We start from the raw sequence: 24,926 nt of genomic DNA on the forward strand, positions 1-24,926 counted from the left end.
CCTTTGTCCATCTCAGTTGATATTGTCGACCCAGACTGGCGGCAGCTCTGCAGGGTCTCAGCCCAAAATCTTTCACATCGCCTAGGACTTCCTTCCTGCTGGAGGTGCCGGAAATTGAACCTGGGACCTTCCGCATGCCAAGCAGATGTTCTGTCCTTGAGCGACGGCCCCTTCCAGATCCTCCTTATTACAGAATAGCCCTCTGAATAGACGTGTCTCCCAGGTCTGTCTCCCTGGTGTGTTACATTTTCACCAACAGAGTCCTCCTCATGAGCGCCAACCTCTGAGACTCACAGAGCATTTGCAGGCTTCAGTGATTGTTCAAACGGACAGAAATTTGGTATTTTGTTTGGAACCTGATCCTGTTGTCTTGCCATTCCAGTTCTAGCTGATGATCTAGATTACCACAGAGTCCCTCTAGAAGGGCCCATCCGAGGCCTTCCCCTGAGAAGACCCTCAGAAGAGCCCTGCTGGGTCAGACCAATGAAGGTCCACCTAGTCCTGCCTCCTCTCTTGCACCAACCCTTGTTCTGAATGCAAAATTTGTAAAATATGCAAGAGAGTTAAGCCCTGAGAGCTGCTCTTTGTTGCAGGGAGAGGCCGTCCCACCCGCGGCCTTCGTCTCCCCCCCCCCCCCCCGTTCTGGAGGCGAGCAGGGAGGGAGGGCGGCCCAAGGGGCAGGGGTCTCCTCGGGAGCCAGCCGGGGCCGCCCATCTGCCGGTGCTGACTGCCCCCCCCCCCTGCTCCCGAGGCGGCTAAACCCTGCCGGGGCAGATCCGGCCGATCCCAGCCCATCCGCAGCGGCCTCCTGGCCGTGGGATCCCGAGGCTGAGCAATCCAGCCCGGCTCTCCCCATTTGGGGCCGCCGCGCTTCAGCGCCACGCCCAGACTGGGGGGCTCCAGAACAGGGGGGTGGGTGGGTGGGTTTTATACCCCGCTTTTCATTGCTCGAAGGAGTCTCCAGTCGCTTCTCCGCCTGCCAGGTCGGTGGGGCGGAGAGAGCTCCGAGAGAACGGGGTCTGGCCCAAGGCCGCCCCGCTGGCCGCCGTGCGGAGGGGGAGCGGAGAGGCCAGCCCGGATCTCCAGCTGGGGATCGCCCCTCCTGGCCCCGGGGGGCGTCTGGATGGGGCGGGGGGGGGCAGCCGAGACCCGCCCTGGAGCCCGCCCGCCTCCGCCCCGGGAAGCGCCCGGAAGACCCGCCGCCCTGGAGCCCTTCCTGCTCCGCCTCCCGCCCCCCCCCCCGCCCGCCAGCCCCGCCGCCCCTGCAGGTAAGGCCGCCGCGGCCATGCGGGGACCCCTGCGCCCCGGGCTCTGCAGTCCGGAGAGGAGCCGCCCTCCCGGGGACCCCCAGGCCCCCCCTGGAGGCTGGCATCCCTAGTTGGGGCTGGGGGAGGGCTCTGGCCGGGTGGGGGGGGGGGCTGTGCCAGGAGAGGTTCCTTGGCTGGCTTCTCTGAGTGCAGATTCAGGTGGGCGGCCTGGCAGGGCCCCTCTGAGACCGACCCAGGTGTATTCTGTGCAGGGCTCATTCAAGGGAGGAGGTCAGCCTTGGGGTGAGGGAAGCAGCCTAGGGACATGGGGGGGGGGCGGGTTAGTGGCCGGGCAGGGCCAGGAACTTTTATGCCTCTGGACTCCCCCCCTCCCCCCCCCCGCCCCATTGAGCCAGGTCATTGGGCTACCCAAGGCTGCTTCTTGCCCCCTGGATAATTGATCGTTTTGGGTTTTCATGGGATTTTATTAGGAAATAACTATCTGTAACCCGCCACAAGCCGCTTGCAGGAGTGGTGAGCTAAAAATCAATCAATGAATACAGCCCACCCGCCCTTCCTGGTGTCGATAGAAAACCGGTCTGGAGATAGTGGCTGTTCTGGTGGAGCCTTCTCTGTGCTGCCTCCTGCGCCAGTTCTCCCCCAGCCTCCTCTCCCTGGACCTCCAGGAACCCCCTGGCCTGGAGTTGGTGACCCTGGCAGGGAGCAGATGGTCCCCGGCTGCATCTGAGTCTTTGCTTGGCTCTTCTTTTCCTCAGGGAGAAGCTCCAGATCCGAGTGCGGAACACCCAGTTTTGCTTCTTGGCACCATTAGAACTCGTGACCAGGAAAGACCCTCCTCCCCTTCCACTTGGGAGTTCTCAGCAGCAGAAGAAGCGCCCCCCATCCCGAGAGCAAAAGGGGCAGGGTCAATTTTGTCCCTGCAGCAGATGGCACTTGGGCACGTGCAGAGAGCGGGCAAGAAAGGCCCTGAAGATGGAGGGGGAGACGGAGGAGACGGGGGCGCCCGGGGTCTCTGGGAGAGAACAAGGCCCGACCCCCTCCTGGCGGGGGATGCACTCGGCTTGGATGTGCAGCAGCAGCAATTCCGGCAGTTCCGCTACCAGGAGGCTGCCGGGCCCCGAGATGCGTGCAGATGCCTCCACGAACTTTGCCACCGCTGGCTGGAGCCGGAGAGGAGCACCAAGAGGCAGATGCTGGACCGGGTGACCCTGGAGCAGTTCCTGGCCGTCCTGCCCCCGGAGATGCAGGGCTGGGTGCGGGAGTGCCGGCCAGAGAGCAGTGCCCAGGCGGTGGCCCTGGCCGAAGGCTTCCTCCTCAGCCAGGCCCAGCCCCAGAGAGAGCAGGTGAGGGGGTTTCATCTGAGAACCTCTAAAGCACCTCTGCCTCGTTCTTGTGCAGATGAAATCCCCCCTCCCCCCCACACACACCTCCGGCAGCCTCTTCTAGGGGTCAAACGCTGTATGGGGCATTTGAGTGCTTCCCTGCCCCTTTGGTCACAATCCAGGATGTGAACATAAGAGAAGCCATGTTGGATCAGGCCGGTGGCCCCTCCAGTCCAACACCCTGCGTCACACAGTGGCCAAAACCCAGGGGCCATCAGGGGGTCCACCATTGGGGCAAGAACTCCAGTAACCTTCCCAGTCTTGCCCCCCAAGCACCAAGAGCCTCCCTGCCCCAGAGAGAATGTTCCATCTAGACCTTGGGGCCAAGAGCTACTCCTGCACCTCTGCTCCAGCTATTGATCCAGTCCTGAAGCTTGTAGCCGCTTCCTGCACCAGGGAGTTAGTTCCCCGTCTCATTTTCTCTTGGGTGAAGGACCTCCTTTGACCAGTTCCCCGCCTACAGCTCCTTGATCTCAGGGGGCCCAAGCAGGGCTCCAGCCCCAGGGACAGCACAGCCAGGGGTGAAGCGGGGCAGGATCCTTCTCTTTGTTCCTCTGACTCTTTGTTCCTCTGCCACCCCTGCATGGTGTCTCAGGTGCGTGGATCATTTGGGGAGATGCTTGCTGCATCAGGAAAGGATCCATCCAAGACCTGCCGGAATTCGCAGTTCAAAGCCAAGCAAGAGGCCCCAGCAGGTAAGGGACCCCTTGTGCCTGAACAGCCGTAACAGTCACAAGACCAACACCATGTCTCTTCTCTTACTCTCCTGGGTGCCTGGAGCTCATTGCTGCTGTTTCTCCCCCTTTGGCCTGTGCTGGAGAGGCTGGATTTGAGCTTCTTTTCTCCCCAGGCTTCGGTACGGCCTCCCTGACGCTTCTTGGGCCGTCTCCTCTTTGTCCTGGCGTGGGAGGCACCATTATTCGGCCGGCTCGGACCGAGGAAGGCCCCGTGTCCTTTGAGGAGGTGGACGTGGACTTCACCCAGGAGGAGTGGGAGCTGCTGGATCCCAGCCAGAGGGCCCTGGCCATGGAAGTCGTCTTGGAGAATTTGGGGAATGTGGCCTCTCTCGGTAAGGAATCCCTTTCACTTTAGTCGAATTCCCCTCCGTGACTGTTGCTAGCAATTGGTTTGCTCTGAGGATTTTGAGAAGCAGGAGGAGGGGGCCAGCCGGTGTACCCCGGCATGCCCCCTGAACTCCTGACCCTCCCTTGCCTGCCCACCAGACAATCGTCAGGTCCCCTGGCTGCGCTACGCAAGCCATTCAATAAAGAAATAAATCCAGGGTCACATTAGGCCTTTCCCCTGCCGCACACCTGTCCAGGACGTATTTAGTAGAGCAACATTCCTGGCTTCTGTCCTTGGTGTGCTTGTTTGAGAAGGGAGGGAGACTCGAGGCAGGCTGGTGCTAAAAGAGAACTCACCGGCTCTTGTTTCTCCCAAAGGAGAACTTTTGGCGCCCGGCCCTGAGCTTGTCTCCTGCAAGGAAGAAGAAGAAGAAGAGGAGGAGGAGGAGGAGGAGGAGAAGGTGTTCACGGAGAGCTCTGTGGCAACAAAGGCAGAAGCAGGTACCTGCAGGCACGTGGCATCTCAGGAATTGTGGGGCTTCTTCAGAGGTGTGGTGGGATTTTCCTGGTTCTTCTAAATCTTATGTAGGAGAGGAAGCTCTTGTCTGGCAGTGAAGGAAACCCCGACATGGGTTAGGGCCTTCTGCGCTTATGGGTTTCCCAGGTGATCTCATGCCTTGAGCAGGTTGAGGTGGGTGAAGGTAGAGCTTAAGGAGCCTGGAACCCAAGCGATTTAGGACTTTTAAGCACTTTCCGTGGGGCCCGGAAATGGGGGCCGGTGCTGTTGCCATAACAGCAGTTAGGTATATTCATTGTGTTGGACTCCTTTTTTGGCACGTATGGTCAGGCCCACATCAGCTGTCTTCAGGAATGAGCACAGCTGGTGAACGAGCCCAACATCGTGGGAGATGGTGCTGTCCATTTCTGTCATCTGCTTATCTAGGGAATTGCACCAGACGGTGCGTTTTATTATAGAAAAGCACAAAAGGTGTTTTTGTAGTTTGTTTTGGTTTATGGTTCGTGGCCAAACCATATGCCAATAGGAACTGGAAGGTTGTTTTATGAAGCAAACCAGTTTGTAGCGGGGTGCAGAAAGCTCGAGGCCATTTAAACCTGTGCTGCCTGCTCCCCTCCACTTTTCCCAGGAAGCAGAAAGTAGAACTTTTCCCTGCGAAAAATGACAAGGAGCAGAATCAAGGATCTAAATGGCTCAGAACTTCCGGCAGGGAGCAGAAAGCAGGGGGTTAACTAGGTTGGAGCTATTTAAACCCCTGCTTTCTGCTCCCCACTACTCAATGGAATTTTGTGAAGAACAGAAAGCGGGTTTAATTGGCTCAGAGCCATTTACACTCCTGCTTTCTGCTCATCGATGTTATGTTCCTCCTCTCTGCATTGATCTCTGACCGGGAGATTATTTTAAACAATTCTGCAGGTTCCAGGAAAGTGGAATCTGGCGGGCTAGGCCTCTTACCTCCTGAGACCAGAAGATTTAAAGTCCTGCCTCCCAATATCAGAGCACAGCCACTCACCCACTTCCAGCCACCTTTCCACGGCTAGGACCAAACAGCGAGTCATGATCAGTCCCAACGTCCAGTGTCCAGTAAACATATATCTAGCTTGCTTAGTTTGTGGCACATTTTGCCTTCTTAGGAAGGGATTTGGAGACAGAAATTGTTTTCTGTCGTCCTTCACAGTGGTGAATTTATTTTGTTCCCTGGTTAGATTCATTTGCGCTCTTATTTTTTCCCCCCTCTTTATTTCTCCAGGAAGTGGTGGGCAGGGAAGCGAGAATGAATGGGAGCATTATGGGATGTTGGTCCAAAGAGCCAAGCAGCAGCCAGGGGTGGAAGGAAACGGTGCGGATCAGGAAGGGAAGAAGCCAGAGGAGGGAAGCCAAGCCCAGAACGAGAGGAATACGGCTGATGCTTCTTCGAGGGGAAACGTGCCCATTGTCCAGGTCAAACAAGAAACCACAGATGGAAAGGAGTGGAATGATTCTAAAAAGTTCTGCAGTAAATTAAACCTTAGTGGACACCGGAGAATTCACACTCAGGGGAGGACTTACTTATGCTCAGAACGTGGCGAAGGTTTTGGTGGGAAATCACACCTCGATAGACCTCCGAAGACCCACCCAGGAGGGAAAAACTCTGCCCGCTTGGTGCAGGGGAGGTGCTGCTCAGAGAAGGCAAGCACGACTCAGCAAAGAGCCCACCCAGGGGAGAAACTGTACTGCTGCTCCCATCGCAGCAAATCAGACTTTCTTCAGCATCGGAGAATCCATGCAAGAGAAAATCCGCACAAATCCGTGGAGAGCTGTATTCAGAGCTCACGCCTGACTTCACACCAGAGAGTCCACTCAGGGGCCTCAGACTGCGGCAGCCCACCGCAAGCTGCTGGACAGCCCAGAAATCTCACAGCAGAGAAACCGCATACAAACTCGGTGCGTGGAAAGACCCCCGGATCGAAAGCAGAGCTTCCGGACCGTCAGACAATCCACCGGCCATGCAAATGCTCCCACTGTGGCCAGAACTTCTGCAATGCGTCAAATCTCGCTCGGCACCAGAAAATCCACACGGGGGAGAAGCCGCATAAATGCTCCGATTGTGGGAAGAGTTTCGGGCAGAGGACGCACCTGATTCGACACCAGAGAATCCACAACGGGGCAAAACCGTATCGGTGTCCAGAATGTGGCAAGTGCTTCCGGTGGAAGGTCCAGCTGGTCTCACACCAAGCCATCCACTCGGAAGAGAGTCCCTATCAGTGCTTTGAGTGCGGCCAGAACTTCTGTAGTTCATTGGGCCTCACCAGGCACCAGAGGAGTCATGCGACGGAGAAGCTGTATAACCACCAGTGGGAGGACAGAATGTGCTTCAAACAGCCCACAAGCTTTGACGGTCAACAGGACGTCCACAGCTCAGCCAAGCAATATCATCCCGTCGAATGGGGACCGAGCGTCAGGCCAAGACAGGAGCCCTGTGCCACGCTGGGCCCTTCCCCGTCCCACGGCTCAAGCGTTCTCCCCTCCACAGTGAACAAAAACGGCCAAGGACAGCCCCACCCTTCGCTGGACGCCACCCAGTTTGTGAAGCTCTACTTTGCCGGCCTTCTTGACAGCACCTCTGCTAACTGAGATCCTGGCAGGGAAGGTGCCTCTGGAAGCTGATTGGCTGCTGGCCAACAGCACAGAAGAGGAGGATGAGGAAGGAGAGGTGGTCTCTGCACCCCACTTTCACTGCCTGAAGGCGTCTCAGAGTGGCTTACAATCCCCTTCCCTCCCTCTGCCCACAACAGACCGCCTGGGAGGTGAGTGGAGGGGAGAGAGCCTGGACAGGAGTGCTCTGGGAGAAAAGCTCTGACAGGACTGTGACTGGCCCAAGGTCACCCAGCTGGCTGCCTGTGGAGGGGCGGGGATTCAAACCCGGCCTGCCAAATGAGAAGCTGCCGCTCTTCACCGCAACACCATGCTGCAGACAACACTTCGGTTTCTCTCATTCCTTTCTACAAAAAGTGGTTTCTCTTCACAACAAAACTATTTTGTTCTTTGAGCAGTCTGGTGCTGGGCTCCTCTTTGCAAATTTAAATTCTGTTGACTGCCTTGTGCTGACCCAGAGCCTGCGCCTGTCAAAGTCAGTATCGTCCTCTCAGCCCAGCAGCGAGGACTTTCCAGATGTCTGTGGACTACCGTTACCATGAACCCTTGTCAACATACTGGCAGGAGCTTATGGTAATTGTAGTCCATTGGAAGCCTGAGTTTGGCCACCTCCTGGTTGGTTGACCTGTCTTGGGGTGTTCTAAGCAGGTACGTCCAGGTGTGTCTTTCTCAATGGGTTGCATAGAATCCTGGGGCTTCTCCACATCCCTGGAAGAGTTTTACGGATTGGGTGGGAGTTAAGTAACTATATATATATATAAATTAAAATCAGTTGATATGCCCGTATCTGGTTATGTCAAAGTCCCCCCCCCCCCAAATGATGGTCCGGATGGGTGGGGGTTTCTGACACTGGGGGCGGAGCCAGTGAGTGTGATGTCATATCCAGTGGCCTGCTGACATCACTTCCAGGGTTTCTCAAAGCCTGAAGAATGTTTCAGGGGGTTCTCAATGGTAAAATGGTTTTATTTATTAATTTATTCAGCCCTCACTGTGAAATCTCGGTTGAGAAAGGCTGGTCTACAGAAATGTTGAAAAGCGAATAACAGAAGAGCAGGAGAAACCCACGTCTTGAGTGGGAGACACCTGAAGCTGCTGGAAACAAGCGAACAGATTGAACCTGGGTCCTTCTGGCTGCCTGCAGAATGCTCTTCCACTGAACCGGCTCACTTTCCCTATCAGCTGCGGTGTCAGGGCGAAATCCCCCCTTCCACCCCTGTAAGCTTTAGTCCAAACCATTGTGTTTCAGAGAGAGTGACCGGAACTGTGTACAATATTCCAGATGGGTCAGCATCAGAGAGCTGTACAACATCGTTACAATACTGTCAATTTTACATTCGTTCCCATCTCTAATAATCTTCAGCGGTGATTTCTCCTTTTTTCCCAGACGCCACACAAACCAACGTGATGGCCTTATGAACTCGCAGGAAAAGGATGGTGGCTGCAGAGGACTATTTGCTTGACGGGCCTTTTCTTGTTTCCACAGCTTTTATTTTATTTTAATGATGTGTCTCATTTACCGTGCTCTGCTTCATGTACAATTGAAACTAATGACTGGAGCAGGAATTTTTTCCCCCCATGTTGTGAATCTTAAAATGTACTTTCTCAAACCTGAGGATTTTTGAAATATTAAAGGGCTTCTCAGAAGAGGTGTGCCTCATTAATATGAAATAGAAGCATATCATGTAGCGCAGGGGTCCCCAACCCAAGGGCCGGGGACCGGTCGCGGTCCGTGGATCAGTCGGTACCAGGCCACGGTTCCTCCTCCTCTTCCTCCTCCTCGGCTGCTGCCTCGGGGGCTGCCCTGTCACTCTGCCACCGGCTCACCTTGGGTGCTCTCCAGAGGCCCCCATGCACAGATGCTGCAGGCAGCGCCCCCCAGTGGGCGGTGGGAAGTCAGGGACTCCAGTGGGAAAGCAAGTGGAGCAGGGGCTCAGCCAGTGGGGGCGACGTCCCTTGGCAAAAGACTACCCCCCAGCGGGCCTCAGTAAAATAGTCAAGCGTTGAACGGTCCCCGGTGATAAAAAGGTTGGGGACCACTGATGTAGACAACTGGGGATGGATTTTATCATCCATCTTCCCAGTTCCTCTGGAGGACCATCAGCAACAAGGCAGAGAGGCCGAGGCCTTCCTAAGGACATCGGGAGAGCCCTGCTGGGTCAGACCAGGGGTCCATCCAGTCCAGTCTCCTGTCTCATACAGGGGCCAGCCAGTTCCTCTGCAGGGCCAGCCACAGGGCAGAGAGGCCGAGGCCTTCCTAAGGACATCAGAAGAGACCTGCTGGGTCAGACCAGGTGTCCATCCAGTCCAGCCTCCTGTCTCACATAGACTGTTTACGCATTGGCGGTTTCATGCCGGGCTGCAGGCTGGAGTTTTAGTCGTGACAGGGTGGCCCACCTCTTCCTGCACCCACACGGGGGAGCATTTGGCCCGGTGCACCTCATCTTCCCCCGATTTGTGCTCCTGCACGGGAGCCGGGGCAGTGAAGTTCCCAAATACACTAAAGACTCTGAAGACAAGAACTTTTCATGTTTAATGTTAACCTCTAGTAGGAACCTAATAATTATTCTGTTATCGACAAGATTTATTGAGCCACACATTCCCCCCCTTGTTTGTATTCATCCTCCTGTATTTCCACTTTGTAATCTTGAATCTCAAAACTAGTTTATATCAGAATCCAGTGGCCAAACCTAATTAGAGAAATTAGGCTTCTGGACTCAGAGCAAGCTCATTGTCCCCTCCAAGCTCCTCAGACATTAAAAAGGCCATCTCTGCAAGGCGGGCTAGACCTTTCAAAATATTTGCATAAGGCGGTCTTATTTAAAGGGGGGTCTGCAGAATAACAGTTGCAAACGTACAGCAGCTGCCTGCTAAGTGCTGGGGAGATATCATCCCGATCCATTCTGGAAGACACCAGATGCATAGTAAGTGTGATTTCAGTGCCATTCTGCATTTATTACAATATATTATTTATCATTTATAAGATTTATATCCAGCCCTTCACCAGTGTCTCAAGGTGGCTAATAGCATAATTAAAATACAATATAAATGTCTTAATAAAATGCATCCAATTAGAAGACCGGAGAACCAAATCTGGCTCCTAACAGCTAAAGGGATAGATTCACCCCGTGGGTCTATGGAACAATTTCCACTGCTTGATGGAAGGCAGGGGAGTGTGCATGGGAGGGCCCACTAGGTGTATATCGTGCAAGGTGCTGGCCTCAGGAGTTCATTCTGCCAAGCTGGAGCCAGGGCCAGACTCTTTGGGGCCAGGGATCACCAGCCTTCTGGCACTGGCTGAGCATACAGCCCTCTGGGGGATGTACTCAGACAGAACCCCTGGCCAGGTTCTTGTGTGATGAGCAGGAAAGGAACAGTGATTTTTTACAGCAGCCGCCCCTGGTTTCACTGACACGTACGTGGGTTTCATCACTGCTGTGCATGATGGAAAAAAACATGGTGGGAGTGTACAGAAGATCAGATGTCACCCTCCGATTTCATCATCAGATGCTCCCTGGTATTCAGTTCAGGCCTCACCACAATAATGTAGCATTTGAGGCTGAAGATGCAGCCCAGCAAGCCAGCGCTGGAGGCCAGGATGGAGAAGACCTGCACAGCTACCATGTACTTCCCCTTCGTGCTCAGGTAGGTGGGCACAAACGACACCCAAACAGCGCAAAAGACCAGCATGCTGAAGGTGATCAGCTTGGCCTCGTTGAAGGCCCCGGGCAGCTTCCTGGCCAGGAAAGCCACCACGAAGGAGATGGCAGCCAGGAGGCCCATGTAGCCCAGAGCACCATAGAACATGGCCAGAGAGCCTTCGTTGCATTGCAGGGTGATCTGACCAGGCTGGGAGTGCATGTCAGAGTCCGGGAAGGGGGGTGAGGTGCCCAGCCAGATGGCGCAGAGGCCAACTTGCACGAGGGAGCAAGAAAGGACGATGGAGTTGGCCAGACTCTTCCCCACCCATCTCCTCATCCTGCTTCCTGGTCTGGTGGCCATGAAGGCTACCACCACGGTGATGGTCTTGGCCAGCACGGAAGAGACGGCCAGTGAGAAGATGATGCTGAAGGCGGTTTGTCGGAGAAGGCAGGTCACCTTCCTTGGCCGACCAATGAAGAGGAGGGAGGACAGAAAGGACAGCAGGAGGGAGACGAGGAGCATGTAGGTGAGGTCTCGGTTGTTGGCTTTGACTATCGGAGTATCGAGATGTTTGATGAAGACTCCCAACACAAAACTTGTAGTTACGGCCAGCAGCAGGGCGAAGAAAACGAGGCTGATCCCCAAAGGTTCTTCATAGGACAGGAAAGTTACAACCTTGGGAATACACTGAGTTTGGTCCTTGTTTGGATACTGATCATCTGGACACTTTTCACAGCGGTCTGCATCTGGAAAGGCCAAGGGAGAGTTCAGCATCGCTAGCAGCTGCCTTTCAGCCATCATCTCATAGACTCATAGGATCTCGAATACACTTTAAATATCCGCTCAGCTCATCCTATCTTGTGCACTCACGCTCCTCAGACATTAAAGAGGCCATCTCTGCATGACAGGCTGGACCTTTCAAAACATTTGCATGAGCCTGGGTATTTAACAGCTGCAAAGGTACAGCAGCTGCCAGCTAAGTGCTGGGGAAATAATCATCCAGATCCATTCTGGAAGACACCAGATCCACAGCAAGCGTGATTTCAGTGCCATTCTGCATTTATTACAATATTATTAATCATTAGTAGATTTATATCCCACCCCTCACCAGTGTCTCAAGGTGGCTAATGGCATAATTAAAATAAAATATAAATATCTTAATAAAATGCATCCAGATAAAAGACCGGAGAATCACATCTGACTCCTAACAGCCCTTTCATATAAGATGTATTCTGTAAGTAAGTCTATGACCTTGCAATTCCTGCTCGCTGACAGAGACCCAGAGGTAACCATTATAGTCGCCAGAGTCCTAATTAAGATACTTTTATAATATTCTGCCTATTTTGAATTCTATATTTTATAGCTCATTTTATAGTTTAATATCTGTTTGGTTATGTAACCCCATGGCCTATTTTATTACCTCGTTGCATTTTTAAGTCCTATTTCTATATGTTTTACACTTGTTTTATGCCAATAAAAGGTGACTGACTGACTATAAAATGTACAAGTTCTAATCCCCGAATGAGAGATTGAGGACCGTGAACGAGAGAGGCTAAACGGCCTGTGCCTGATTCAGTTATTTCTTTCAAGAAAACTTCAGTTTAAAACGGAGCAGAAATATTTGAAACAGATGGAATGGCCAGAATTTTTACTTTCCAAATAAGATTTATCAGCCTCCCCTCCCTCATAGGGTGTCTGTTGTGGGGAGAGGAAAGGGAAGGGGACTGTAAGCCACTTTGAGCCTCCTTCGGGTAGGAAAAGCAGCATATAAGAACCAACTCTGCTTCTTTATTTCAGAGCACTTATTTCTATCTTCTCTGTGGGTTATTTTCCCTGTGGAGTATGAGTGAACGACAGTTTTGCTTATTGGGAGGTGTTTTGTTTGACGGGTTTGAATTGGCTCTCATGTGACCCAGCAAGAAAAGAACAGACTGGTGGATTCAACAAACAGGTGGCCAATATTATGTACCAGAACAAATCTAGAGTCCAGTGGCACCTTTAAGGTCAACAAAGTTTTATTCAAGGTGTATCTGAGAAAGTGTGTGTGCACATGGAAGTTCACCCCCTGATTAAAATTTTGTTGGTCTTAAAGATGCCCCTGGACTCTAAATCTTTTCTGCTGCTTCAGACCAACACGGCTACTCATTTGAATCTGTTATGTACCAGAGTGTGACCATTTCCAGCACATAAAAATAAGACTCTGAACTTCAGACTGTTTTTTTCCTTCAGATGATGGGAACCAGTATAGAGGAATCAGTATACTGAAAAATAAAAATGAACTTTCTTCTTTATGTGGGTTTGCTGAAGGCATAAATTATCTGCAATTTGCTTTGTAAGTTGGTTGCATTTTTTTGTATTTTTCATAGAAGAGTACTTCAGACTGTTTTTTTGACAGCTACTGTTTTTAATTTATCCATTTTGTCTCAGTGTTGATGTCACAGCCTTAGGTGAAATTTGCTTTGTGTTGCTTGAAGATTTCCCCTCATTTCCCACCATTTGCAATTCTTCAGTCAATAACTTGACTTGTTATTCTGTTTTAATTACTTTCTTTCCTTTTGGTAAATATATCTCTATTATGATTACTATTTTCCAGTGGTGATTTATTTCCTTCTCTTGTAGACCCTGCCTCACAAGGTCAAAATCTTTTCTTTTCCTTGACACACTTGTTGGTATATCCTGAAAGACCTACACTTCTTTTTCTACTACTTTAAGTGGGGATTCACTTTGCCTCTTTAGTATTGCATCTCATGTTTTCTTATGAATTAAGCAAACCAGTATACCTTGAGATAGCTTATTCTTGGATAAAAGGTAAAGGTAAAGGTATCTCCTGTGCAAGCACAGAGTCATGTCTGACCCTTGGGGTGACGCCCTCTAGCGTTTTCATGGCAGACTCAATACGGGGTGGTTTGCCAGTGCCTTCCCCAGTCATTACCGTTTACCCCCCAGCAAGCAAGCTGGGTACTCATTTGACCGACCTCGGAAGGATGGAAGGCTGAGTCAACCTTGAGCGGGCTGCTGGGATCGAACTCCCAGCCTCATGGGCAGAGCTTTTAGACTGCATGTCTGCTGCCTTATCACTCTGTGCCACAAGAGGCTCTTATTCTTGGATACAAATATTGAATTCACTCTAAATATCTGCTAAATATCGAGAAAATCTCCTTGCATCTTCAAATAATCTTGGAGCAATTCTTGAAATCCTCCAAGTTTAGCCTCCCAAGTCTTCTGGTATGCATCTAGAATGCAGATTATTAGATCTGCTTTGGTTTTCCCAATATTTCAATTTCTTGTTCTGTTTTGTCACCCTGGGAATCTTGTCCTTCTAGATAATTTGTGCGTGTGTGTGCTTCTTTCTAATGCTTACGATTTCTTTGTTTGGTCTTGTAGTTTTGCATTACTCTGACAGTCCAGCCAAAAATTCTTGACTTGCTTTGTGAATGTATGTATGTATGTATGTATTTATTATTTAATTTGTATCCCATCTTCCTCCTTGGACTCGATATTCTATTAGATTCTTGAATATTCCACTTGATACTCTGAATTTTCTTCGGGAAGGGCAGTATAAAAATTCAATAAATAAAAAAAGAGTTCTTTCTTCATCTTCTTGGATATTTTTCTGAATACCCTGAATGCTCTTCTGAGTTCTTTCCTCAGTTTTTGCATTTGATTCACTAATATTCATGATAGTTTTTCCAACTTTTTTGGGGTTTTGGTCATCAGCAGATTCTTCTACTTCCCTTTAACCGTTTTGACGTAGCCCAGTTGTCATTATTCTTTTGCTCTTCTGTTTCAAGAGACAGCCAAGAAATAAAAAAGTGAAAGTGGGTGTGGCTTGTCCAGCAACCATATTTCCACTCTCCAATATTTTGATTTCTCTGTGGTGCCTGTCAACTGAAGGAAATAAAGTCCAAGCTACAGAGTCTTCTTGTTATTTGTATATGCTGGAAATTATCAGAGTTGGTCTTCTGGTAGACAAATAAACACCCTGGTGTCAGATGCAGCTGGGACTCTGCCAGCCTTCCAAGAGCAATTCTAATTCCAAGGTGGATCTTTAAAAATGAATGAAAAGATTCCAGATTTATGGTGAGGAGATTTTAAAAAAAGAAAAGAAAAAAGAGGTAGAAATGCTAACTGCTTTGGCTTCCTGTTATTCACCCCCTGAGGTTATACCTTTCAGCTCACTTTGTTAAAGGTTGTCATGGAGATTTATTTATACAAATCAAGAACATTCCAAAGAAGGGTAAACCAATCACAGCGCCTTAATTAAATCCGTAATGACTCCTTCCCCAGGCCTGTCCTCTCCCTGTGGATTGTCCTACCTTCCCGAAAGGAGATGGTTCCTTCTTTACAGGGAGCACACGCGTAGCAGCAAACTGGCTTTTCTTTCAGAATCAACTTCATGAAGCCTGGCTGACAGCCTTCGTTACACCTGGATTGGGGCAGGGTCTACTCACAAGGTCAAGGAGTAGTCAAGCAGGGGAGGGGGAAAGAGGTCAGTAGTATGGCCATATACTTGAGTCTTGTAATGAATCCTAGAGGGGGAAGGGGCCATCCAGGCCATCTAGTCCAATGGCTGCTCAATACATGATCAGCCTCAAGCATCCAGGATGAGTATCATGCCACCATGACCTCTAGTCCTCCCCAGTCCTTTCTCTGGTGGGAAGGCTTTTGGATCCTCACCAGGAGGCAAGGAACACAACCCACCCACCCACCCCTGCTAACACCAGGCTTCTCCGACTGCCATTGCAGTCCAGACTTTGAAACGAACCCCCCTAGTCCCCCTTCTCTGAACACCTCCCAGCTTGTCAATATCCTCCTGGATCTGCGGCACCCAGAACTGGACACGACATCCCAAACGAAGTCTAGCCAACGCGGACCACAGCGGCACTGCGGCTTCCCTTCCTCTGGGTTCCATAGTCCGAGCAATGCAGCCTAAGATCTCAAGATGAAAGCTAAAGCCAGTAGAGTTGGGCATTTAAGAGCGGCTGGAAGGGCAAGCTAGTGTGGAGGCAGCTGTGCCCACGGCCATGATGCTGACACTCCTCTTGCCTGCTTCCTGGAAGCCTTGACCTCGGACTACGACTCTTTGCCTGATTCTTGGGACTCCTGCCTTGACTCAGCCATCCCCGAGATGATGCTCTCTCCATCTCTCCACTCAGCCCAGCTCTGAGGCAGCCAAACTGCTTCAGCTCTCAGCCAGAAGGCAGGAGCCAGCTCAACAGGCGGAGAAAGTCTACCCGCCCCTCTGTGGTCCAGGAGCTGTCCAGGAACTGAGTCCTGTTAGGAGTCAAAGTGCTTATCTGACAGGAAAGGTTTGATGATCTGGAAAGCCTCCTATGAGATGGACAGCTGTGGCTCACTGGCAGAGCGTCTGTTTAGCATGCAGGAGGCCTCAGGTTCAGCCCTGGGCATCTCCTGTTAGAAGGATCAGATAGTTGGTGATATTTAAGACCTCTGCCTGAAACCCCGGAGAACCACGGGCAGTCTGAGCCGACAAAAGGGACTCCAGATGGACGAGTGGCCTGATTCAGTAGAAGGCAGCTCCAGGGATTCAGGTGGTCTTCAGTCCTGAGAAGAACATGAGGGTGAAGTACCCTTAGGAGAGAGGCAAGCCTCTTGGGGCATGAGGCCTTTTGAGATTGGATTGGAAAAGAAAGACCTGCCCGTCTGGAGAGGCAAGTGGTTCCCGTGCAGCTTCAGAGGAAGTGGAGAGGTTTAGCCGGGACGGGTATCTGAGGAGTGTCCAATGCTTGGTCCTTGCAGGGCTCCAAGGCCATGATGGCTTCAAGGACCATCAGATCTAAGAGGTGCAGCTGCAGTTGGGTCTCACAACTTGTCCCTGGCTGATAGGGGAAGCCTTCTCCTTCTTTGGGGGCTCTGGCTCCATCAAGCAGGGCTGATGTAGAGAATGTAGGTCCTTTGTGCTCATGTGCGGGGCGATGTTTGGTGACTCAGATATGAGAGGCAATACTGCCAAGGACTCCTTTATCAATTGACTGGCTAAAACCCAGGGGGGGTTCCCAAACCTTACAGCTCTCTCTTGATTTCGGGACACTTAAATTCAACTCAAGACATCAACAAGATTTGGGGAAAATATGAGTTTTCCATAGTCAAGCTCCCTTTGTCACATAGGCACTCATACATCCCAAAATCTTCTGGTCACTCCAAACACTACTAGAATCTAATCTAGCTGTTCTACTGAATGCCAACATGGTGGTTACAAGTGGTCTACCAGGAACTACAATCATATATTTTCTGATTTATAAATCTTCAAATGAATTAGAGCTAAATACATTTTGATGGGAACAGGAAGTTATCTGTAGCCCTAATAATACTTTGTGTGCAGATGACACACTGGGAAAAACCCACCCAATTGGCCCTCGCAGTGGGACATGCACCCAATAAGGAAAGGGCACTCTTCCACTGAGGGCCAATCATGGGTCTTCCCCACCCCATCCTCCTCTGCCTTCATGCCACTTCCAGGCACTTGGGAGGAGGAACGGCCAGCAAAAGGTAGGCGGTAGACAGGGGGAGCAGGCTGGCTGGCTATGCTCTGCCACACTTCTGTGGCTGGGCTGCCATTCTCCAAGGCCTCTTGCCTGCCAGGGAGCAGGAGGAGGCCAGCCAGCTGTGCTCCGGGCACCCAGGCCCCCCTGCACTCCCACACCTCCTGCCCACTGGGGAGAGGACGGCCAGCCAGCTGCACTCCACAGTCCCAGGCTGTCCCAGGCAGCCCTGGTCCCGTAGCTGGCTGCTGTACTCCCAGGTCTCCTTTCCCCCAGGGGAGTGGGAAGAGGCTGGCCCCCTGTGCTCCACTGAGCCATGCTGGCCTGGCTGCACTCCCCCAGCCCCCGGCCCCTCCTAGAGCCTGTTTTTAAAATTGGCTTTGATACTAGTGTATTTAGAGAATTCAGTGACATAAAATGAAGCCAGGTCACCTGACACCCACCCCCACAAAGGTCCAGTCCAGGTCCGTCGCATGAGTAGGCTGTCCGGATGGTTTGCTCACCTGATTGTATCCCCGGGGCCACACGATGTCATGCTGATTGAGGGAGAGCGTCATGGCTGGGCCTGCTTTTCTCTCTATGCTGCCAACTTTCTTCCCACCAGAGGAGTGGTTGGGAAACAACAGCCAGTTTACAACATCGAATTCTGCTTCCAGGTCCTCCTTCCCCTTCGCAGAAGAGTTGTAGAACTGGAGGCTCCTCAGGAAAGGATAGAACTGGAACGGCAAAGGAAGCACCAACATTTAGGGAACTGAAGCCACCCTCTTTCCGGGAGTGGAGCACTGTGGACAGAATGGGAGACTCGAAGCCGGGTTCAAGCCCTTCTGGCACAGAAGGTCACTAAATGACCTTGAGCCCAACACAAACAGTGCAGGAGCAAGCCCTGCCGCCTCATGCGTGAACGTGGTCTGACACCACTAAGATTCGGCGTTTCAAGGGCAGGCTGCATCCTGTGTTGTTGGAGTGAGTGGGGGGGGGGCATTTGGTGGAATCGATGCTGAAACTCACTAAGCGTGAGTTGGGGGGGGGGCTGCCAAGCTAAATAGAGCAACCAAGGGAGGGAGCTGAGCACCGGGACCTTCCAAGGAAAAGGAGCAGAAATGCAGTCAGGGACTTTGCCTAGGCTGTGGGTCGGAAGGCCCTTTTTGGGTGGAGTGCCCCCAACACAAGGCCCCAAGGGTGTCTGTTGTGGGGAGAGGAAGGGAAGACAACTGCAAGTGGGGTATGAAAACCAACTCTTTTCCTTCCCATCCAAGGACTAACCAGACGGGCCATCCCTACTTAACTTCCAAGATGTGACAAGGTCAGGCTAATCCGAGCCATCCAGCTCAAGACCATATAGAAATGCCTTCCTTAAATGAAGGATAGATTCAAGTGGGTTACCTGTGTGGGTCTGAAGGAGCACAATAAAATCAGAGTCCAGCAGCACCTTTAAGACCCACAAAGATTTAATCAAGGCGTGAGCTTTCGAGTGCAAGCACCCTTCCTCAGACTATGATCTTCTTACATGACCAGCAATTAAATGAAATAAAGTATGGAGGAAAAACGACAGCAGGCTGCGATTATTGATGGCGCTCCGTACGGTACCTGCCAGGCCTGCATCCTGTGACGCCCCAGCCTGACTCCGCCTCCCTCCGCCAGCCGACTGTTTCTCGACGTGTAGGCAGAATGCAAGGCGCCAGCCACCGCCTGGAAAGCAACGTAAATGTTGTGGCCTTCATAATTGAGGACCGTTTCCAGCACGTCCTGCGGGGGAGTCTCCGTTTTATCCTTCTCGGCACATCTCTGCCGGCCTTTTGCCGACCGCACATATTTGGAATACGAACAGTCATAGGCTTCCTCCCCGAACTGCTGCATGCGACCGAAAAGTGTGTCATCTTTTCGCCATTTTCCCGCCTCGATGACGGACAAAGATCTATGCATGTCTGGATGCGCGCTGATGATCTGCAAAGACATTGTGATCCAAACTATTCCCGGAATGGAATTCAAGGTGCTGTCGATGTTTCTCTTAAAGTAGGTGCAAAAAAGCAGGAAGTTAAAGTCTCCGTATAAAACCAAGACGTTCACTGCCGTCCGCCTCAGAGAGGAGACGATACTGTCGGCTGCTAGGATCATGTCTATAAAAAAGATTGTGTCCCCTTTGACGTTGCGCGTGAAGACGACACAGATGCCGCTGCTGGTCATCAAGTGCTCCATACTCCTCGTGAACTTCACTCCGTCGTAGGTCTCTGGAGCAATCAGGCCGATCCACGTCCATTTAAAATGCAGGAGCAGCCTGACGACCCCCAGGAAATAAGCCTCCTTTTGGGTTTTTTTCAGGTAGAAAATGGGTAACTGAGCGTCCTCTTCAGTGATCTGCTCATCAGATTCATAACTGACCTGTTAAGAGAAAGGAAACACCGGTGGATGCTTCGTGTTAGTTAGTTAGTTAGTTAGTTAGTTAGTTAGTTAGTTAGTTAGTTAGTTAGTTAGTTAGTTAGTTAGTTAGTTAGTTAGTTAGTTAGCTCGCTCACTTTGTATCCTGCCACTCACAGACTAGCTGGCTCATGGCTTCAATAAGGGTGGCACTTTGAAGAATAAATATTTTAATTGGGGGGCTCCAAGAGATATATTTGGATACATTTTATAAGCATGGGAGTCTCTTCATTCATATGGTTTACCACCTTAGAGTCCCCATGATTACATCACATGAGTGTAGAAGAAGAAAATAGTTGGTTCTTATAGGCCGCTTTTCTCTTCCCAAAGGAGGCTCAAAGCGGCTTACAATCACCTTCCCTTTCCTCTCCCCTGTGGGGTGGGTGAGGCTGAGAGAGCCCTGATATCACTGCCCGGTCAGAACAGTTTTATCAGTGCCGTGGAGAGCCCAAGGTCATCCAGCTGGCTGCATGTGGGGGAGCGCAGAATCGAACCTGGCATGCCAGATTAGAAGTCCGCACTCCTAACCACTACGCCAAACGGGCTCTAAAAGTGGTCTAATATTTAAATATTAGAGCACTGAAGAAGACCCCAAGAGGGGCTGAATCGTGTTTGGTTTTCTGGGTTTCTGTCATTTATCCCTGTGTCAAAATGCTTTGGGGCTGTGCAATAGTGTGTGATATATGCTGATGTTTCAGTATAGAAATCAAACAGATTCCATAACCAGAGGAAGAAGATAAGAAAACACTATTTTTTCCTAATAAAAGAAGACAAAGAGCTGATTGCAAAAGATAATGAATGATTAATATCAGAAATTCGAATGACGCTGAAGAAAAACACCAAAACATTCATCGTTCCACATTACACACTAAAACAACCTACTCAAACTCAGCTTTAGCGGAAATGGCAATCTGCAAAACACGTGTCCATCAGAGGGACAGAAACGTCTCTCAAACCAACCTTTAGTTAAAGGACAGTCTCCCTGCGGTCTCTGTTTCCTAATGTCCCTTGTTCCTTTCTTGATTTTTTGAGAGACAGCAGCGAAAACAATTGGTTTCAGTTTTCTCTCTCGTTTATACCTGTGGGATTTTGTAGATGCTCAGTATGTTGGAAATGTAGCTAGAGATGTCAGAGGTTGCTCCTTCAAGAACAGCCAGTGGGTCACTCTGACCTCCGCAGTGGTAGTTGGGAATGTTCTTCCATTCTGTAGATATCAGATCAATCATGGCGTCATAAGTCATTCTTTCGTTGGACAAGGTCTCATAGATGTTGTAGCCAAGAGTGACGTTCGGCAACAGCTGAGGATTCCGATTGATCTCATGAACGCTGAACATGACGGACAGAATGTGCCAGAACTTGGTCATTCTAAGCCTGCAACAAAACAGAAGTTGTCTGTGATCCTACCCCCTGGCGTGAAAACAGCTTCAGGGATTAATTCTAGGGCGTCTTTCCAGACCCGGAATTTATTCTTAAAATTATGCTCCCAAGGGGATGCTTGAAGGCACGTGATGCCCCCACCTGGACACAAGATCCCAGTGGGCTCTTAACCACTCTGCCAAGCTGGCTCTCAGTTTTAATCAGCAATACCTGAAACGTTTCCCAGGAATGGGCTTGTACTGTGAGCAGACCCACTCAGTGCTTCCCCCTCTGGCCACAACTAGGACCCCTGGTCATGCTTTCCGTGCAGCCCTGCCACATCAATGAAATAAGCGGAAAACTGACTTAAAAGCACTCTCAGGAAACACAGGGCAACCGAGCGTGAACAGAGGGCTGAAGGGAGGAAAATCAACGCAGAACAACAAAGAAGACCCAACAGACATGGTGAAAGTGCGGGGAAATAACTGCAGAACAGGCCTAAGGGGGGGGGGGGGAAGTAAATAAAAAAAATAGGTTTCTATTATTTTAAGAACAAGAAGATAGACTTCAAGCAGCAGCTAGACAGATACTTCTCCTGGATGCTTCAGGCTGATCCTGCATTGAGCAGGGACTAGATGTCCTGCATGGCCCCTTCCAACTCTCTGATTCTAAGAAAAGTTGGTTTTTATACCCTGCATTTCACTACCCAAAGGAGTTACAAAGTGGCTTACAATCCTCTCCTCTTCCCACAACAGACACCCTGTGAGGTAGGTGAAGCTGAGCGAGCTCTGAGAGAACAGCACTAACAGGACTGTGAGTAGCCTAAGGTCACCAAGCTGACTGCATGTGGAGGAGGCTTACCAGTTTAGAAGTCATCATCCTTAACTGATACACACAGCTGGCTTTCAGTTTTAATCAGTGATACCTGATAAAATTGCCAGTAATGGGCTTGTACTGTGAACTTTCACAGCTTTTAGGCCTGATTTTTATTTTGGACACCCGTAAAATCTGCCTGGATGAGATTAATCAGTCCACAGACCTGTGGCCCTAACTCGCTATAAGTGTGAGCTCGAAACCTCCTTAGGTACTTTACCCTTTCCCTGGGTCTTAGACCCTTGAGGGGGGGAAACCATATTTGCTTCTTGATTGCTGAACGTGACCTGAGGCTCTTATGGCTTGGCTCGGGCTGAAGTTCAGCAAAACGGTCATTAGGAACCATTCATAGGGAGTTGTGATGCTCAAAGTACACAGAAGGAAAAGTGCACGCAGCATAAATGCACATCCTCTCCCCATTTTCCATCTTTCTTTTACGAAAAAACCCGTTCTGTTTACTCGTGGCAATAGCTGAGTCCACAGTACTGAAACGTCTCCTCCCCTTATTCTTTTCTTCTGCAATAATATGTTCTAGAATCTAAGGTACCTTCCAAAGCAGGTACGTGAGTGCGTGGAAGAACACAGCAGGTTTCCTTCCAGAAATAAAATTGAAATTGAGACCTCAGTCTTGGTGACAGAATTACTTGCGCTTACTGCAGGACAGCTGCAGCTCAGACAGATTTGGCTATCTCAGTAAGTGGTGCTGCAGGGGGCAGAGAGGGGCGGGGGCAGACCCCCCCCCCGGCATTCTAGGCCAAGAAGGAATTGCAGCAGTCCTGGCTGCAGCTGGTCGCTGAGCCAAGAGTCTGTCCCCTGCTTTAAAATGGGTTTTTTAAAATCCCCCCAGTATGCTCTGTTGGGTGGCTAAATGTGAAATTCTCCAGCTGCTGGCGTGTTTTGAAAGGGCAGGCTGGACTTCCTGATATACATCCTCAGTCTGTCCCCAGGGGCAAGACAGAGGCAGAACCAGGATGGTGAACGAGGGGAGGGTCCCCGGCTGTCTGGGAGGACGGGAATGTAGGCCACTGCAATCTCTTACGGGATCGCGAAGACATAGGGAGGCGTGAAAAAGCGAAGATGCGTGGTAGTGAAGGAAGCTCCAGTTGTCAAGAGAAGGCTGCTGAGGATGTGGTCTCCTGGGCTGTAATAATTCAAGTCACTTGTTTGATCTTGCTTCAGATTCAGGGGGCATTTGGCCTCCAGCTCTCCACCGGCTGCGCGGGGCAGGAGCAGAAGCAGCAGCAGCAGCAGCAGTGGCTCCATGCTGGCCGGGCTCCCTACTCTCTACCCCTCGTGGCGGCGAGGAGGGGCAGATGCCGCTAAGGGTCAGGAGTCAGAAGCATCTCCTGCAAGGAGGAGGCTACACTAAGGTGACCGATGCGGCCACCGCAGCACATCTTAAGGGGACGGCGTTGAGCCGCACACTGGCCTAGTGACCCCCCCTCCTCCCCAAAGAGCCGCCATGGCCCTTAGGAAGTGTTTATACTCTCGTTTTTCAGGCACGGTTGCAAGGATTGCGTCATGGTTGTCCTTGAGCCCGATGTTTATGTTATTGCTTTCGAAGGCGATCTTTGGGAAACTCCCCTGGGTTTTAGCCAAAAGAAGAGTTAAATGAGCACCTCAATTTTCATAATTGTACATTGGAGGAGAGAGAATCAGCCGGGTGGCAGATCCTGGGCTCTCCAGAGGTTCTGTGGAGGGAGGCACAGCTGGAGAAAACAGGACTGCAACAATTCATCAGAGCAACTCAATGACCCGACGTGGACGCCTGAGGAAAGCAGAATAAACTTTGGCCTGAGTTTTCCTGAACTTAGTGTTCATCTGGGGGGGGGGGGCACAGTGGGAGGGCTTCTGGCGTTCTGATCCCGCTGGTGGACATCCTGGTGGCACCTGGGGGTTGGCCACCGAGTGTCGGGCTGGATGGGCGCTTGGCCTGCTCCAAAATGGCTTCTCTTATGTTCCTAAGTTGGGCTGTGAAGCTTTGTCTTCTTAGTGCTGGGGGGGGGGGGCAAGAACAGGAAGATTTCTGGAGCCCAGGCCACACTGGTGGATCTCCCGATGGCCCGAGGGTATGTCATTTGTCATCCCCCAATATCCCAGTGCTATTTTAAGGTAATATCCCTATCTTGCCCAACTGGTCTGTAATTTCTAGCTGGGATGTCTCCAGTAGGCTGATGACACCCAGCTATTTCTGTTGATGGATGGCCACCGGTCAACACCCCCCGGCCAAAATGTCTGGAGGCTGTGGTGGACCAGGTCAAGTGGGGTTGGCTGAAATTAAATCCAGCAAAGACAGAGGATATTTGGCTAACCAGGCTTTCTCAACAGGGTTTCATGCCAATGAGGGGGTGGGAAGGGGAGGGGCCCTGGGCGGACATGTACACTGGATTGTGCCATTTCTGAGGTTTCTTGAAGCCTGAAGAACGTTTCAGGGTTTTCTCAGTGGTGAAAAAGCTGAGAAAGACTGGGCTGGACTGGCACACCAGAGGTTGTGGCACACCACAAATCCCAGCACTGGATGGGGTAAGCCTAACATCTATGGCCACCCTCAGGAGTCTGGGTAAGATTCTGGATGTCTCCCTACCTGGGCCAAGGTCACAAAGGGCTTTCTGCCATCTCTGTTAGGTGCAGCAACTTGCACCGTATCTATCGGCATCTGACCTAGCCACCCTAATCCATGCAACAGTCAGCTCCAGACTAGACTTCTGTAACTCGCTGTATGCAGGGCTGGCCTTGAAGATGATCTGGAAGCTCCAGCTGGTCCGGAACACAAGGGCACACATTAACGGGCCTCAGTGGAGAGCCCAGATGACACCAAAGCTCTCCCAGCCGCACTGGCCAGATCAGAGGCCCAATCAGGGCCCAGTTTTTGGTGCTAACCTCCAAAGCCCTTAACTGCCTGGGAGTCCTCTATTTACAGGACTGTCTCTTCCCCCCTAAAGAGCATCAAGATCCAGCGGCCAGCACTAGCTCCTCTCCCCAAAAGAAATAAGACTGGCCTTGACTAGAGCCAGATACCCAGATGACTTGTGCACTGGGGCATGTTTCTCCTGCACTGAGCATCCACATGGACACTCAAGGTCGATCCTTGCATTCCTCAACCACTCCCCCCCCGGGGTGCATCTGGGGACCAGCCCTCCCCTGATATGGTCTTCAGAAGATCATGTTGGCCTTCTTCCAAGCATTTCTTCTACGTGGCCTGTCATGCACTTCAGAGCATACTTGTGTTATTTTGTCAGCAGTTTAGTACCCCAAGAAACTTGCGGAAGGACTCT

General features: G+C 51.1%; 3 protein-coding genes across 9 annotated transcripts; 1 reads left to right on the forward strand and 2 right to left on the reverse strand.

Moving 5' to 3' along the window:
• Nucleotides 1-917: 917 nt before the first annotated feature.
• Nucleotides 918-8,509, forward strand: LOC143833970 (uncharacterized). 7 transcript variants are annotated; one of them, XR_013229714.1, is made up of 7 exons: nt 918-1,268; nt 2,024-2,611; nt 3,246-3,345; nt 3,501-3,719; nt 4,093-4,215; nt 5,481-8,080; nt 8,250-8,509. XR_013229714.1 is itself a non-coding variant. In XM_077330376.1 (6 exons), the coding sequence occupies exons 2-6, from the start codon at nt 2,195-2,197 to the stop codon at nt 6,842-6,844; spliced, it is 2,223 nt and encodes a 740-aa protein (XP_077186491.1). In that variant the 5' UTR covers nt 918-1,268; nt 2,024-2,194; the 3' UTR covers nt 6,845-8,509. The 7 variants fall into 7 exon arrangements, 4 of the variants coding, with proteins under 4 accessions (XP_077186491.1, XP_077186494.1, XP_077186492.1 ...); XR_013229713.1 differs by having other exon boundaries at nt 5,481-7,513; nt 7,848-8,509; XR_013229715.1 differs by having other exon boundaries at nt 5,481-7,513.
• Nucleotides 8,510-10,068: 1,559 nt separating this feature from the next.
• LOC143834098 (vomeronasal type-2 receptor 26-like) lies at nt 10,069-11,336 on the reverse strand. Its single transcript, XM_077330689.1, has one exon. The coding sequence runs from the start codon at nt 11,303-11,305 to the stop codon at nt 10,340-10,342; it is 966 nt and encodes a 321-aa protein (XP_077186804.1). The 5' UTR covers nt 11,306-11,336; the 3' UTR covers nt 10,069-10,339.
• A 6,414-nt stretch (nt 11,337-17,750) lies between these two features.
• On the reverse strand, nt 17,751-22,914 carry LOC143833805 (vomeronasal type-2 receptor 26-like). The gene is made up of 4 exons (XM_077330031.1): nt 22,691-22,914; nt 20,502-20,793; nt 18,595-19,386; nt 17,751-17,789 (listed from the first exon to the last, which is right to left on the reverse strand). The coding sequence occupies exons 1-4, from the start codon at nt 22,912-22,914 to the stop codon at nt 17,751-17,753; spliced, it is 1,347 nt and encodes a 448-aa protein (XP_077186146.1).
• Nucleotides 22,915-24,926: the final 2,012 nt, after the last annotated feature.

This window comes from Paroedura picta, chromosome 3 (assembly GCF_049243985.1).
Source record: "Paroedura picta isolate Pp20150507F chromosome 3, Ppicta_v3.0, whole genome shotgun sequence".
Lineage (NCBI taxonomy): Eukaryota > Metazoa > Chordata > Lepidosauria > Squamata > Gekkonidae > Paroedura > Paroedura picta.